Here is a 16,695-nt window from a genome sequence, read left to right as displayed (position 1 = left end):
ATTTTTCCCTGTATACAACATCTTGCACTTGTCCACATTAAATTTCATCTGCCATTTGGATGCCCATTCTTCCAGTCTCGCAAGGTCCTCCTGTAATGTATCACAATCTGCTTGTGATTTAACTACTCTGAATAATTTTGTATCATCCGCAAATTTGATAACCTCACTCATCGCATTCCTTTCCAGATCATTTATATATATATATATTGAAAAGCGCCGGTCCAAGTACAGATCCTTGAGGCACTTCACTGTTTACCCTTTTCCACTGAGAAAACTGACCATTTAATCCTACTCTCTGTTTCCTGTCTTTTAACCAGTTTAACCACGAAAGGACATCGCCTCCTATCCCATGACTTTTTAGTTTTTCAGAAGCCTCTGTCAAACGCCTTCTGAAAATCCAAATACATTATATCTACTGGTTCACCTTTATCCACATGTTTATTAACCCTTCAAAAAAAATTAAGCAGATTTGTTAGGCAAGACTTCCCTTGGGTAAATCCATGTTGACTTTGTTCCATTAAAGCATGTCTTTCTATATGCTCTATGATTTTGATCTTGAGAATAGTTTCCACTATTTTTCCCAGCACTGAAGTCGGGCTCACTGGTCTATAGTTTCCCGGATCGCCCATGGAGCCCTTTTTAAATATTGGGGTTACACTGGCCACCCTCCAGTCTTCAGGTACAATGGATGATTTTAATGATAGGTTACAAATTTTAACTAATAGATCAGAGATTTCATTTCTGAGTTCCTTCAGTACCCTAGGATGCTTACTATCCGGTCCAGGTGATTTGCTACTCTTTAGTTTGTCAATCTGGCCTACTACATCTTCCAGGTTCACAGTGATTTTGTTCAGTTTGCCTGACTTATCACCCTTGAAAACCATCTCTGGAACTGGTATCTCCCTAACATCCTCATTAGTAAACACGGAAGTAAAGAATTCATTTAGTCCTTCTGCAATGGCCTTATCTTCCCTCACAGGTTTCTTGCTTTAGATATATTTTAAAAAGTTTTTATTATGAGTTTTTGCCTCTATGGCCAACTTCATTTCAAATTCTCTCTTAGCCTGTCTTATCAATGTTTTACACTTAACTTGACAATGCTTATGCTTTATCCTATTTTCTTCAGATGGATCCTTCTTCCAATTTTTGAAGGATTTTTTTTTTTTTTGACTAAAATAGCCTCTTTCACCTCACCTATTAACCATGCTGGCAATCACTTTGCCTTCCTTTCACCTTTCTTAATGCGTGGAATACATATGGACTGCGTGTCTAGGATTGTATTTTTAAACAATGTTCATGCCTGTTGAACACTTTTAACCTTTGCAGATGCAATTTTCTTTTTTTTCTAACTATTTTCCTCAGTTTATCAAAGTTTCCCGTTTGAAAATTTAGTGTTAGAGCTGTTCTTATGGTCCTCCTTCTAGTTATTAGTTTAAATTTGATCATGTTATGATCACTCTTGCCAAGTGGCCTCACCACTGTTACCTCTCTCACCAAATCCTGCATTCCACTAAGAATTAATTCTAAAATAGCTCCCTCTCTCTTTGGTTCCTGAACCAATTGCTCCATGAAGCAGGAATTTATTACATCCAGGAATTTTATGTCTCTAGCAAGTTGTGAAGTTACATTTACCTAGTCAATATTGGGGTAATTGAAATCTCCCATTATTATTGCACTGCCAAATTGGTTAGTTTCCCTGATTTCTCTTAGCATTTCATCATCTGTCTGACCATTTTGTCCAGGTGGACGGTAATATACTCCTATCAGTATACGCTTACCCAACACATATGGGATTTCTACCCATTTAGGGGCAGATTTTCAAAGGGTTACGCGCGTAACATACGCACGTAACCCCCGAAAAGCTGTCCCAAGCTGCCCCTGCTCGCTGAGTCTATCTTGCATAGGCTCGGCGGCGTATGCAAGCCCCGGGGCGCGCATATGTCCCAGGGCTTCGAAAAAGGGGCGGGAAGGGGCGGGTCCGGGGGCATGGCAGGGGTTCGGAGGCAGTCTGAAGCATCCTTTGTTGCAGCTGTGCTGGGGAATGGCGCGCCGGCAGCTGGCCGGCGTGCGCAAGTTACACCTGCCCAGAGGCAGGCGTAACTTCTGCAACAAAGGTCAGGATGGGGGTTTAGGTAGGGCTGGGGGGTGGGTTAGGTAGGGGAAGGGAGGGGAAGGTGGGAGGTGGCAGACTTGGAGGGAACTGGGAAAGCCATTGGGGCTCCGTTAGGGCTCGGTGTGCGCAAGATGCACAAGTGTGCACCCCCTTGTGTGCGCCGACCCTGGATTTTATAACAAGTGCGTAGCAGCATGCGCATGTTATAAAATCGGGCGTAGATTTGTTCGCGCCGGGTTGCACGAACAAATCTACGCCTGCACGTATCTTTTAAGATCTGGCCCATAGATTCTACTGAGCCATTTAGTCTCTTGTATAATCTTTATCCTGTTGGACTCTATATTCTCCTGGACATAAAGTGCCACACCCACCAAGTTGATCCTCTCTATCATTGCGATATAATTTGTACCCTGATATAGCACTGTTCCATTGGTTATCCTCCTTCCACCAGGTCTCTGTGATGCCAATTATGTCAATCTCATCATTTACTGCTATACACTCTAACGCTCCCACCTTACTTCTTAGACTTCTGTCATTGGCATACAGACATTTCAAAGTGTGTTTTTTATTTGTATTAACAACCTGATTTTCAGTTGTTAGGGATAATTTGAAAATCTTTAGCTCAGGTGATTTTTTACATATAGGTACATGGACTATGTTTGTTTTTATTAGAACCTCTCTGTTGGGATGCCCTAAATCTCCTGTTTCATTAGTATCCTTCAAGGATACATTCCTCCAAACCATGCACTGCTGAGTGACTGTCTGTCTTTCCTCTTGTTCTAGTTTAAAAGCTGCTCTATCTCCTTTTTAAAAGTTAGTGCCAGCAGCTTGGTTCCACTCTGGTTAAGGTGGAACCCATCTTTTTGGAAAAGTCTCCCCCTTCCCCCAAATTTTTCCTAGATCCTTACAAAACTGAATCCCACTTCTCTGCACCATTGTCTCATCCATGCATTGAAATTCTGGAGCTCTGCCTGCCTCTGGGGAACTGCACATGGAATAGGAAGCATTTCAGAGAATGCTACACTGGAGGTTCTGGATTTCAGCTTTCTACCTAAAATCCTAAATTTGGCTTCCAGAACCTCTCTCCCACATTTTCCTATGTCGTTGGCACCCACATGTACCTCAAAAGCCAGCTCCCCCCCAGCACTGTCTATAATCCTATCTAGGGGATGCGCGAGTTCTGCCATCTTTGTAACAGGCAGGCAAGTTACCAGGCGGTCCTCACATCCACCAGCCACCCTGCTATCTACATTTCTAATAATTGAATCACCAACTATCTTGGCTAGCCTAATCCTTCCCTCCTGGGCAGTAGCTCTGGGAGACTTGTCCTCAGTGCAAGAGGACAATACTTCACTTGGAGAGCAGGTCCTTGCTACAGGATCACTTCCTGCTACACCAGGGTGATATTCTCCAACTGGGAGACCTTTCTGATCCAAAGCCGCGCCGAGGCTGCCAGACTGGATTTGGGACTTGGCTACTATGTCCCTGAAGGTCTCATCAATGTACCTCTCTGTCTGCCTCAGCTCCTCCAAGTCTGCTACTCTAGCCTCAGTAAAATGGTATGTTTTAAGCAATTTCCAAAAGCACAATAAATCAGACTTAACTCTCAGCCACTCCGGGAGTTGATTCCATAGGGAAAAGCCTGCAATGCTAAATATTCTGGAATGTGAGATTCCCAATTGAATTTGCTTAAAAGAAGGAATCACTAATTGTCTATTGGCTGTGGAGCATAAGGTACATGGGGGCAATAGGAAACTGGCCTTGGTAAAGATTGTGGGGAAAATTCATTAATCAGTTTAAAAAATAACAAAATTTTGAACTGGGTTTGCCCGCAACAGGTACCCAGTGGAGCTCTGCCAGAACTGGTGCAATATGGGCATGTAATGGAGTGCCTGTGAGTAAACAGGCCGCAGAATTTTGATTCAACTGTAATACTTGGGTAGTAGATTTTGGGATACCTAAGAAAAGGGAATTGCAATAGTCTAGTGAGCTCATCACTAATACCTGAGTAATAAGCTTTAGATCCGTAGTACTGATAAAAGGTTTGATCGACCATAACAGATGAAATTTATGTAAGAAACTCCTCACAAGGGATTGAATATGCGGACGCAAAGAGAGTCTATGAGGATACCCAAATTTCTAGTTTCTATTTTATATCATTGAATAACCAATAATTGGGGACATTATTTATCTCTGGTCAAGAAAGTAGCAGGATCTCAGTTTTTTTAAGGTTCAATACTAAATAGTTTGTGGTGAGCCATGCACTAATTTGGGAAAAAAATGAGTCAGTTTATCTAAAGCAGAGTCAAATGATGAATCACTCGGAAAGTAGAATTGGATATCCTCAGCAAAGAGTTTGAAGCTTGTAACTAACTGGGAGAGAATGAAACATAATGGTAAAATGTAAATGTAAATATTAAACAAAATGGGAGGAACTAAGGAACCTTGAGGAATACCTGTATCTAAAGGCAATAGGTTTGAAGTTCCAAGGGTTACTCTATAGGAGTGGTTAGTTAAGAATGAAGTGAACCAATGAAGAACTACTGGACTGATGCCAATTGATTCATGCCTGTAGAAGCATACTGAATATGGCTGAGAGATCTAGCAGCACCAGGAAATATTTTTGCCCTGAGTCAAAGCCGGTTCTGATTAAATCAAAATCAGACAAGAGTAGTAATTTACTATTAAATCAGGGTTGAAAACCAAATTGAGACTCAAGTAAAATATTGCCATCTGTCAAGTATTCTTGGAGCTGGGTTAAAACCACTTTCTCGAGTACATTCAATTACAAAGGAAACGATGAAACAGGGCAAAGACTTTTGAAATCTGGATTTTTTGGAATGGGACAAACCATAGCAGATTTTAGCACTGCTGACAAAAAACCTTCGGATAAAGAAGCTTGAACTATGGCATTAATGAAATCCTTTAAATCTAGTCTGAGTACCTATATTAAGGCAGTGGCACACGAATTAAGAGGACAGATATTGTCCTTCAGGGAGGCCAGACTGAATTAATTTCTACTGAGAAGGAGAGAGAGAAACTGCTCCAGCAAGATCCTACAGGAGAAGAAGGAAAAGAGTCAGTAAGATTAACCAATAAATTAATTGCAAATTAGCTATTTTCTGATGGAAAAAAGATGACAATTTCTCACAGTAGTTGAAAGAAAGATCCAAAAACTTGTTCTGAGGAGGATGTACTAGCAAATGAACCACACGAAATAACTCATGAGGCTAGGAAGTTGCAGTTTGAATTTTATGTGAGTAGTAGGCTTTTTTCCCTAGGTCAATAGCTTCCCTATGAGTAGAAGGCATCTTATAATAAATTACCTTATTACTGGCATTTTTATGTTTCCTCCTTCTGCATTCCGCCTGACAAACTTCTCGTTTTTGAGATTTAAAATTAAGAGAGTACCAAGGGGCATTTTTTTTTATGGGAATGATGGAGTGGTTTCAATGGAGCCAAAGAATCTAGGGACACATTGAGAGAGGATATCCATACATCCACAAAATTTGAGATACTGAGATCATTAGGGGACTCGAGCCAAGGTAGACAGTGTTCTCATTGTTGGTCAACCTCAATATGAGGACAACACATAACATTAGAAACCATAGAGGGGACATGATGTACCTATCCCGAAACAAAGATAGAACAAATGATCAAGCAATGATCAGATCAGGGAACTGGAGTACAGGACAGAACTTGTGATTTGTGAGGAAAGCCTTCACTGCGGACAAAGATCAGGTGACCTAATTTGTGAGTAGGGGTGCAAATGAGCTGAGTTCAGCCAAGGGATTGCATGTGGGATAGAAAGTCATTACTCTCTAAAGAGTATGGAGCAGCGTTCATATGCATATTGAAATCCCCTAGGACTACCAGCTGCTCCTTTAATTTTGTTTCTACTTTCTCATTTTATCAAAGTTTCCCTTTTGAATGTTTAGAGTTAGAGCTGTAGATTTACCTATTGTCCCTGTTCCAGTCAGTTCAAATTTGATCATGTTATGATCACTATTGCCAAGTGGTCCCACCACCGTTACCTCTCTCACAAAATCCTGCATTCCACTAAGAATTAAATCTAAAATAGCTCCCTCTCTTGTTGGTTCCTGAAACAATTCCTCCATGAAGCAGTCATTTATTCCATCCAGGAACAGCTCTCTAGCATTTCTTGATGTTACATTTACCCAGTCAATATTGAGGTAATTGAAATCTCCCAATATTACTGCATTGCCAAATTGGTTAGCTTCCTTGATTTCTCTTAGCATTTTATCATTGTAGCCAGGTGGATGGCAGTCTACTTTTATCGCTGTATTTTTACCCAACACACAAGGGATTTATACTCAAAGATTCTACTTGCCTGATATTAAAAGGGCCACGAATGTAAAAACTGGGGGTTATGAGCGTGGCCGGGTCTTGCGCACAAAAACTGGGGATTACATGTGTGGCTGGGCCTTGCGCGCACTGCGTGCATTTTGGAACAGGCCCAGCCACACGCATAATTCTCATTACGCGCAGAAGTGCCGGGCCCTGCAAAAGGGGCGGGCTGGGGGACATGGTCTGGGTGGGGAGGGCCAGGACAGCGCCATTTTGCACTGTTCTGATGACTAGGCATGCTGGAAGCCGGCTGGTGAATGCAACTTACTTCAACTTGTGGCACGAAGTTAAAAAAAAAAAAAAAAAAAAAGGGATAGCTAGAATAGATTTTGGGGTTGAGGTGAAGAGGTAGGAAGAGTAGAGTTAGGGATAGGAAGGTTCCCTCCCAGTCCGCTCCTTAATTGGAACGGACTGGGAGGGAACTGGGGACTGGCTGATCGCGTCACAGCATGGAGGTTATAAAATTCCACCCCCCCCTGCACACATGAGTTGCGGGCCGCCCGCACATGCCAATTGTGTCTCTCATCATTCACTGCTATACACTCCAGCTCTCCTATCTTACTTCTTAGACTTCTGGCATTGGCATATAGACATTTCAAAGCACTTTTTTTGTTTGGAAAGTATATCAATTTGTGTATCATTTGATGTCAATGTATTTTATGTATTTGTATGTCATTTATAATCATGGAGGTGGTCTCTGGACTAGTAAACTGAGTTGGTAGAATACAAGATTTCATAAATAAATCATGACTGAGAATTAATACATTTAGCATATAAATTTAAAACTGCTAATACTTGATGACAAACATTTTGAAAAAGGAAATAGATACAGCCCAAATCAGTTAAACAGGGTAGAAGCTGTGCAACATTCTGCTGCAGAAGTACTCATTTATACAAGAGGGTTAATGATTATAGATTATACCTGAGTGTCTCTAGCTCTTTGAAGTGCTTGTGCTGTGCTTTAAGTGTAGTTCCAAGTTCTAGCTTAGCTTGTGCTAGTTCATTCGTCAGTTCAGCAACTAGCATCTTTTCAGAATTCAGCTGGTCCTGGAGCTCAGCTACTCTCCCCTTCACACTGTTCAGTTCTACTAACAGTGGGGACTGTTCTTGGAGCATAACATGTGCTGATTGCTCTGGAAAAAATAACATTAATACTTCACAGGTGCTACAAATCATGAATTTATCTTTGATTATTCCATTTAGAAAGCATACATTTTTGTTGCCCAACAATTTTTTTCTTGCTCCTTGGGACTTCTAACTCAATTAGAACTGCATTACCATCTTTTATTAACAGCTACCTAGGGTTTTACCCCATGTTTCAGCCCCTCCATTCCTGGTCTAGTTCAACCATCACACAGACAATCTAGGATAAGAGGTCAAAGACACAGGCTTCTTCAAGAGTCCAGCTGATTATGGTCAGTAGATGTCATTGTATGATGGCTGGGTCTCCCTTCCCCCAGGTGACATGAACATTAGCTCCACAGCATCCCCAATCCTGGCAAGCCTGAGACTATGACCATTGTTTTTGGTCATAGATCCTGTGGGTATTGCTCAGTTTGTCCCCAGTCTTTTTTTTTGGGACTGTTTCCTTTTTCTGTGGATAGGCATATATCTCTTTCTTTTTCTAGCACATGTGGGATGACTGCAGTTATATACATTGTTAAATGTCCTTCTGATCTCTGCTATATAGGAAAAATGGTACGATCGAAATAAGGTGGAAGCACTTTTAGTTTCTCATTCTGTTTTGCATCAATACATACACTTTTGCTGAATTGTTTTTTTCTCTGCTAGAAAGAGCTCAGATATTTTTCGGGGGGGGGGGAGGGGTGGATTTAGATCAGTGGCTTCTACAACATGAACAACAAGGATTCTAAGATTTATTTATTTATTTTGGGTTTTTATATACCTGCATTCATGAAAGAATCACATCATGCTGGTTTACAATTAACAAGGGGGGTGGATGAAAACAAGAACATGGAACGAGTGCAAAGAAACCAAGAAGTTACAATAAAACAAGGTTCAACTGGGAGAAGATGGAAAGCTAGAGAGCAATAACAGAACGAGGCGTAATTATTTACAGAATGTACAGTATTCTGGAGTGTCTGACTGAAGATAATGTTGATTTGAGATTTAGGTAGGGTCTGGAAAGGCTTGTTTGAATAACCAAGTCTTAAGCCTTTTTCTGAAAGCTGGGAGGCAGGGCTCCTGTCGTAGATCCGGTGGAATGGAATTCCATATCGGTGGTCCTGCTGTAGAGAAGGCCCGGTTTCTGAATGTTAGGTGTTGTGTAGTTTTGGTATGTGGCACCTGAAGTGATCCTCTGTATGCTTCTCTAATGGGTCTGGAGCAGGAATGTTGTCTGAGCGGGATTTGAAGGTTTAGAGGAGCTTGGAGATGGATGGCTTTGTAGATCATGGTGATGGACTTATGGATAATTCTGAAGTGTATTGGCAGCCAATGTAAGTTTTTGAGGATGGGAGTGATGTGGTCTCTTCTCTTCGTGTTTGTCAGTATTCTGGCAGCAGCGTTCTGGATCATCTGAAGCGGTTTGGTGGAGGAAGAGGGGAGACCTAGTAGAATAGAGTTGCAATAATCTATCTTAGGGAAGATTATTGCTTGAAGAACTGTTCGGAAGTCTTGAAAGTGGAGAGGTTTTACTCTTTTCAGTACATGTAGTTTATGAAAGCAGTCTTTAGTTGTGCAGTTGATGAATGATTTTAAATTCAGACGATTGTCTATCATTACTCCTAAGTCTCTTGCTTGGGTGATGGGTAGGTTGGCTGATGGATTCAATGTGAAGTTGCTATTTTCTGGAGAGATTAGAAGGAGTTCACTTTTAGATGAGTTTAGAATCAGGTTAAGGCTAGCGAGGAGGCAGTTGATTTCTCAAAGGCAATTTTCCCAATATTCAAGTGTTTTTGTGATGGTTTCTTTAAGTGGGATCAGGATCTGGACATCGTCTGCATATATGTAGTGATTTAGATTCAGATTGGTTAACAGCTTGCACAGTGGAAGAAGGTAGATGTTTAAGAGCATGGGGGATAGGGAAGAACCCTGTGGTACTCCTAGGGGGGAATTGTAACAGGGGGATTCTTTATTGTGAATTCTAACCTTGTAGCCTCTGTTACACAGGAATGTTTTGAACCATGCAAGTGCCGTTCCTGTTATTCCGATGCCCGCCAGCTGGTTTAGAAGGATGGAATGGTTAACGGTGTCAAAGGCTGCCGAGAGGTCAAGGAGAATCAGTAGGAAGGATTGACCTTTATCCAGGCCCATGATAAGGTAGTCTGTCAGGGAAATGAGTAGGGATTCTGTGCTTAATGCTTTACGGAACCCGTATTGAGTGGGGAACATTTGCTCAAGGAGGCCTAAACAATAAGAGGCCGATTTTAAATTTCACGCGGGGGTGGGGGTACATTTGTGCGTGCTGTGTGGGGCGCACAAATGTACACCCGATTTTAGAACATGCGCACGCTGCTGCACGCATGTTATAAAATCCAGGGTCGGTGCACGATGGCTTTCCCAGTTCCCTCCAAGGCTGCTCCGAAATTGGAATGGCCTTGAAGAGAACCTTTTTTTGGATCCCCCCACCTTTCCCTATCTAACCCACCCCCCCCCAGCCCTACCTAAATTCCCTCCCCTACCTTATTTCGTTGAGTCACACCCCCGAACCGCCACCATGCAGACGGGAGGTCCTGGGGGCTGAGTAATTGTTGAACCCACCTGAGGCTTGCCTGCTGCACGAGACTGCTACAGACCGTGGAGATCGAACCACGAGCTCCGCCAGGACTGCAGGAATGAAGGGTTCCAACGCCACCCTCTGGAACAGGCGTACCACCTGAGGGTCATCACCCTCCAAAGAAGCCTGTTTCCCTTGCTCCTCATCCATGTCCCCCCATGGGAGGGGGAGGAAAGGCTCCTGCACCAGCACTGCCCGGCACGTCCGGAGTGACAGACCCTCCTGAAACCACCGCGCCTTTTAACTTTGCGACCCTTAGAGACGAGGGAACATCGGCATGCTTGGCTACCTTGGGGGGCAGTCCCTGCATAGGTCTGACTGGCAAGGCACCACCTTGCAGAGACCTGGAAGCCCAAAAAGGCTTTATGCATAAGGACGACAACATCTAAAGAAAAGGAATCAGAATCAGCTTCCTGATCTGGAAAAGCAGGGCCCTCCTGTAAAAAAAAACCTGATCCTGAGCTGCATTCTCATCAGGAGTTGCAGGGACTGGATACAATGTTGGAGGAAGCTCCCCCTTCCCCACAGCCTTTGCCTGAGCTGCATGACATGTGCTTAAGACATGTCCTTAAGATGCCTGCCGTCCCTGCACTGAGGGAGAAAGGACCAGCTCTGAGCTCCTGCAGAGCCTGACGTTTTTGAGCCCCACGAGGCTTGGCTTTGCTGCAGACCCTGAAAAAGAGCTGCCCACCCCCCGGAAGGCACCTCGAGCAAATCCCAGTCCTAGAAAACCACGCAGCCGATTACTCACATGCTATATACCAGGATGGCCGCGGCATGGGGGTGGGTGGGGGGAAACGGCTCATAAAACACGAAATCGGCCAGAAACGCAGCGATTCATGTGAGCAGGGGTCCTGGATTGCAGCTACCCAAAAAAGAAAATTTTTTTTTTTTTTTTACACAGTGTTTAGACACACACGGGTGAAGAGAGGGACTGGACTACCAGTAATCACTTCCCTGGCTGCTTACCTTGCTGGAGCCTGCAATGAAAAGTGTGGGTAAGCTATGCCTCCAATGGTCTTTTTTTTTTTTTTTTTCAAAGAAACGAGCAGAAGAATTGGAGCCTCTCTGCTAAAAGACCTGAGGCAGGTGCAAAAAGGGGGAGTGACTGGACCACCAGTATCAACCCTTTAAACCAGGCAAGTGATCACCGGGAAGAGGGGTCCCAGGCTGAGTACTCAAGGGGAAAATCCCCCCCTGGGACCCTGTAAGAGCTGTGAGACAGAGCTGTCTCACATAGACAAGAAGTTTGATTTCCTTCAAATTCTTTTTTTTTTTTTTAACAAAGAAATTAATCAATATTTGCTTGATCCTGGAAACAAACAGAAGGAGAAAGAAAGAAATCACCAGTGTGGAAAACAGAGAAAGCTAGGGAACTGCAGGTTCAACTGCCTGCCTCTGCTGGGAGACAGAGAAATACTGAAGGGACGAAGGTGAGCACTGTCCTGATATAGGATACCTTTTCAGTTTTTCTCTGTCTCCCTCTACTGGACAGGAGGCTCAACCCACTGTCTGGACTGATCCAGGTACGTACAGGGAATGTCCTTTATGCGAGCATGTTTTAAAAACTGCTTCCCCACATTTATTTATTTATTTATTTAACACTTTTATATACCGGCATTCGTAGGACACATCATGTCGGTTCATACGATCATGCATACCACACACACTCTTCAACACACTCGACATCACACAAACTCACTCCCCCACCCTCCCCAAGAGTATGTACATCAATAAGAACCTGAATCCAGGCTCATAAAAGACATAGAGCACCTCTAGTCCTCTGCCTGCCTCGCTGTGGCCGTGCATCATGTGTTTGCAACTGATACCAACATCAAGTGACGAGGACCACAGCGGTGGAGCAGTTAGCAGTCACCGCCATTGGGTTTGATATCCCGTTGTCAGGAGATGGGCTTGAATATCCTGAGGCAGCAAAGTGAAACAGGTAGCCCAACAGTCACAATACAATTGGTCAAATGTGCGCACATTAATGAGGGAGTCCAACCGTTCCAGTTGCATAGTCGAGGCAAGCCGGTAGTACCAGGCCTGTAGCGTGGGATTTGTGTCTGGCTAAATCCAGTTAGCTAGAATTGTGCGGCACGCTAATAGTACAGCAGTGTGTCCAAACTTGTCAGATGAAAGGCGATAGGGTGCTATAGACCCGTGCATGCCTGACAAGAGAGCTTGCCTGACCGGTTAACCATAGTCTGGATGCATTGGGCAAGAACCGTGAGTACCCCATCCCAAAATGCCGTCAGACTTGAGCATGTGAAAAGCCGATGAGCTAGCGTGCCAGTTTCCAGATGGCACTTTATACAGGTAGTCGACCCATGCTGTGTCGGCGAACATCATCGCAGATAATGTGATGTAGTATTTTAAATGGAAGCTCCCGGAGGGACAGATCCGGCAGACTTATATGCATATTCTTAAAACAAGCAAGCATGTATGCATTGGAGATATCTACTTCCCAGGCAGCAGCCCAATACTGTGCAACAGAGGTAAGGTTGCTAGGTGTTCTGTACTCTTTTCAATGACCGCTCCAGCCCTTAATGGAATTCTGGGTTAAAGCGATGTCAAACATTCGCTGGGCAAAAACTGACTCCAAGCGGTAGCTCTCCTCTGTCCACCGGAAAGACTGTAGATAATGACGTGCTTGTAAGTAGGCAAAAAAATGCTTTGAAGGTATTTGATAGTCATGTGCCAGAGATGTAAAGTCAATCAACGTCGGGGACTCTTCCTTTTTGTAGCAAGTCACTGAAGATGGCGCTGCACTCACACCCTGGCAGAAAGTCCCTATTGCCCAGGGAAACTATGACAATCATGCCTCCCCTGAGTCCGGAGCCAGCGCCACGCCTATCTACAGGGTTGAAGGAGTCCTTTGGGTATGTCCAAGTTGCGAAAAGTAATAGAGTTAGTTTGTAATAGAAACAGTGGGGACCATGGAGAAGTCATGCTATTAAGCAAAACATCTTCACAATAGGAATACTTATCCAAAAGCCACTCCCCCACAAACCTGATTTGGCAGGCTACATTGTATAAACGAAAATCTGGCAGGCCTAGCCCCCCCAGTTTCTTGAGAGTGCATGAGAGTTTGATACCGTAGCCGAGCTTTCTTCCCTGCCCAAATACATTTTTGGAAAGAGGACTGTAACCAGCGTACATCTTTATTAGTCAGCCAACATGGAAGCATATGGAGCTTATATAGCAACTTTGGTACTATCACCATTTTTAGTAACACGCCTCGCCTAAATAAGGAGAGAGGAAAGATCCGCCAGTGTACACTTTATATTAAGGTCATAAAGGTCCCGAGGGATACATACCACCAAATATATAAGCTTGTTCTGGACCCACGTGAAGGGGAACCCTTCTGGCCATGTGTGTTGTGTTCGAGGATCCAGCGCTAATGCCTCTGACTTGGCAAAGTTTATAGTTAACCCCGCTATGGCCTTAAATTGGGAAAAACTCTGGATGATGGCCGGGACACTATGCCTGGGTCTGCCTACGAATAGTAGTATGTCGTCAGCGAACATCGCCAACTTCATCTGGTGCCTCCCGATACTTAGGCCCCAAAACTCTTTATCTAGTCGAAGCTTTATGGCCAGAGGGTCCAGCGCCAGGACAAAAAGCAGGGGGGACAAGGGACATCCCTGCCTCCGCAATGAAGAGAGAGGGACTCTGATAGCGTTCCATTAATAAGGAGCCGGGCACTTGGGTTGTTATATAACGCTCCCAACCAGGATATGAAATTTCCTGCAAAACCATAACTTTGCAAACCCCAAAATAGATAATCCCACGAGAGAGAATCAAAGGCCTTTTCAGCATCAAGACTCAGGATTAGAGCTTCGTCACACGGGTGATAGCTTAATGCTGCAATCAGCCTCCGTACATTTTTAACCCCTTGCCTCCCTTTTATGAGTCCCGTTTGGTCCGAATGGATTATAGAGGGCAATATGGAATTCAGTCTAGCCACTAGTACAGCCACTAGAATTTTTAAATCACTATTAATAAGTGAGATAGGGCGATATGATCCTACTTCGTGGAGATCCTTCCCAGGTTTTGGGAGGAGAACAATTGTTGATTGATTTTCAGTAAGGCTGATAGCCTGACCCGAGACTAGACTATTATAATATTGCATTAGCACTGGCAGTACAGGAAATTTTAAGATCTTGTAAAATTCAGGCCCTAGGCCATCAGGCCCCGCAGCCTTTCCAAGCTTCAGGCCACGGATAACTACATAAATCTCACTGTCCGTATTACAACAACTCTTGCTGGTCCCTAGTTAGTTTAGGCCAGGGGAGATTAAGAAAAAACATTTCGGAGACCTCTGGGTGTCTTGGCTTTGCCAAAGATATTGCGGCACGATTTCATGAGTATTACAGTGGCCTTTTCGGGGCAGTTCTTTTATGGGCTCCATCTTTGTCCCTTTATCTAAGTAATGAGCGACTTGGGGTCACGTGCCCTGACTAGGTTTGCTAATAACTTACTGGGCCTAATCCCGTGCTTATAGAGTTGATATTTGTAGTAATAATGCTCCTACATCAGTGGGATTTGGATGCCCACTGATGTAGGAGCATATTTAAAGCCTCCCGAATACCATCTACTTCCCGCCTACAAGACTCTGTCATCGTTTGCATGTGCCTTAATTGTGCTCATTTTAACTCTGCGGTTAAGTGGAGGATATCTCCATTGCGTTTCTTATTTTGGGTAGCAACGTATGCAATAACATTGCCCCGCATTACCCCAGTTTTCTATCTTTTGCCTAAAATAAATAAAAAAAAACCCATCCATAAACCTGAAGGTCGTCCTATAATATCTTCGAAAGGAACATTATTGAAACCTCTATCCATCTTAGTTGATAATTTTTTTTAGATTGGTTGTGGCCAGTGCTCCATCTTGTGTGAGATACTCAGCTGATGATGATGTATTTCTCCTAGAGTTATCTTTAGATGTTACAGATTGCATATTGGTGACTACTGACATTGAATTTCTCTACATGAACATCTTTCAAGATGAGGTCATTCATATTATCACTATGATTTTGGATCATCAGGGGACCCATGAACGCATTTCTACATCAGTGTTGGTTGATTTGATGACACTAGCTTTGAAAAAAAACTTTTGGGATGTCAGTGGAGTATTTCACTTTGTAACACGACTCCTCTGACAGCAGGGCCACAAAATTTCTCAGATTCTGATTCCTTGAGGAAGCATGGGATAACTTTGTCCTTGGAGCTGAAGACTACATCAGTCTAATGCTTGGCTTCATGGGCTTTGGGGTTCAATGAGAAAGGAGGGGAAAGAGAGGCTTCGTACTTTGAACCTGCTCGACTCATGCCTGGCATGAATGGTACCAAGAAAGGCATGAGGTGCCATACCACTTGATGTACCAAGTGGAGTCGAGGTGCTTAACACTGAGAACTCGATGAAATGTAGGTAATCAAGCAAGCACTTCAGTGGTTCTTCTATCCAGTTCCACTCAAAAAGTGCAGATGGCAATACCTGGTTTGGCCTTGCAGGGGGGGGGGTCAGATGATATCTATGGATATTTGGAGGTTGCTTTCAAAGATCCTTAACTAGACTGCTAGAGACTAGTTTGGTGGTTTTGAGCCTAGGAGACAGAGCTCACTTCCAGATAGGGTTGCTTCAGAAGTGAAGACCCTTCTGCACCTCAACACTCTGAAATTGTGTGTTGAAGGGCCATGTCATAGCTTCTGTACCAACTTTTTTCAACTTCTAGTGTTCTGTGTATCTTATTTGTCTCAAGCAGGGGAAGAAAGATGTTTTTAAACTCCTGGGTCTATCCTCAGATTGAGTAGTTAAAGACACTGAGTGCTTCTTTGGTATAGCCTGGCCATTAATGATTCATGTGTTCAGCTCCACAGTTAGTGTCAAGAAATTGGACTTAAGTTTACTGGCAAAAGAGACTCAAGGCTATCCTTTCAGGCCTGAACACTCTGGTTGACATCTTAGTGCAAATGTCACAGCCAGAAGCATTATGCCCTTGTTTGAGACTTTTACAGTAGCCTTGTTGATGGACAATAATGGACATCATCTCGCTGCACTTGGGATAGAACTTGAAACTGCTGGCCTGCTGCTAAAACATCAATCGGAAAATAACTGAGGTTAAAATCAACAGAAGAAATTTTCTTTCTTGATAATATATGGTCTGAAAAGGAGAAAAATTCAACCTTGTGGGGCTGGTAGATGCTGTTGGAGAAAAATGTGAGCTGGCTCAGCAGAGTAAACCAAAATAAAGCTACAAATATTACCAAAAACCCTCATTAGAGCAACTATAGGGCAATACTGGCAAAAAAAAACCGACCAAAATAGGAACTGACATGCAAGTGTGCAAGCAAGGGCAAATTTCAAAGCCCTAATAAAAACTATCCCAACCCCTCTCACTGGATTAAAAGTATCCCTGCAATTCACAGAAAAGAAGTGGACAAGAGGCAGGATTATTGCTTCAGAATGGGAG

The 16,695-nt window shown here is 43.4% G+C and overlaps 1 protein-coding gene across 5 annotated transcripts in view; it reads right to left on the bottom strand.

Annotated features, from left to right (window-relative positions):
- The window catches only part of AKAP9 (A-kinase anchoring protein 9), a 687,299-nt gene that overhangs the window by 62,862 nt on the left and 607,742 nt on the right, over positions 1–16,695 (bottom strand). For all 5 annotated transcript variants that reach the window (XM_029588843.1, XM_029588844.1, XM_029588845.1 and 2 more), the window contains one exon: positions 7,404–7,614. In XM_029588843.1, the coding sequence (XP_029444703.1) occupies positions 7,404–7,614 (211 nt within the window). The remainder of the gene's footprint in view (positions 1–7,403; positions 7,615–16,695) is intronic.

The sequence above is a fragment of the Rhinatrema bivittatum genome, chromosome 2 (assembly GCF_901001135.1).
Source record: "Rhinatrema bivittatum chromosome 2, aRhiBiv1.1, whole genome shotgun sequence".
In the NCBI taxonomy this organism is placed as follows: domain Eukaryota; kingdom Metazoa; phylum Chordata; class Amphibia; order Gymnophiona; family Rhinatrematidae; genus Rhinatrema; species Rhinatrema bivittatum.
This window is presented reverse-complemented; position numbering and strand designations above follow the sequence as displayed.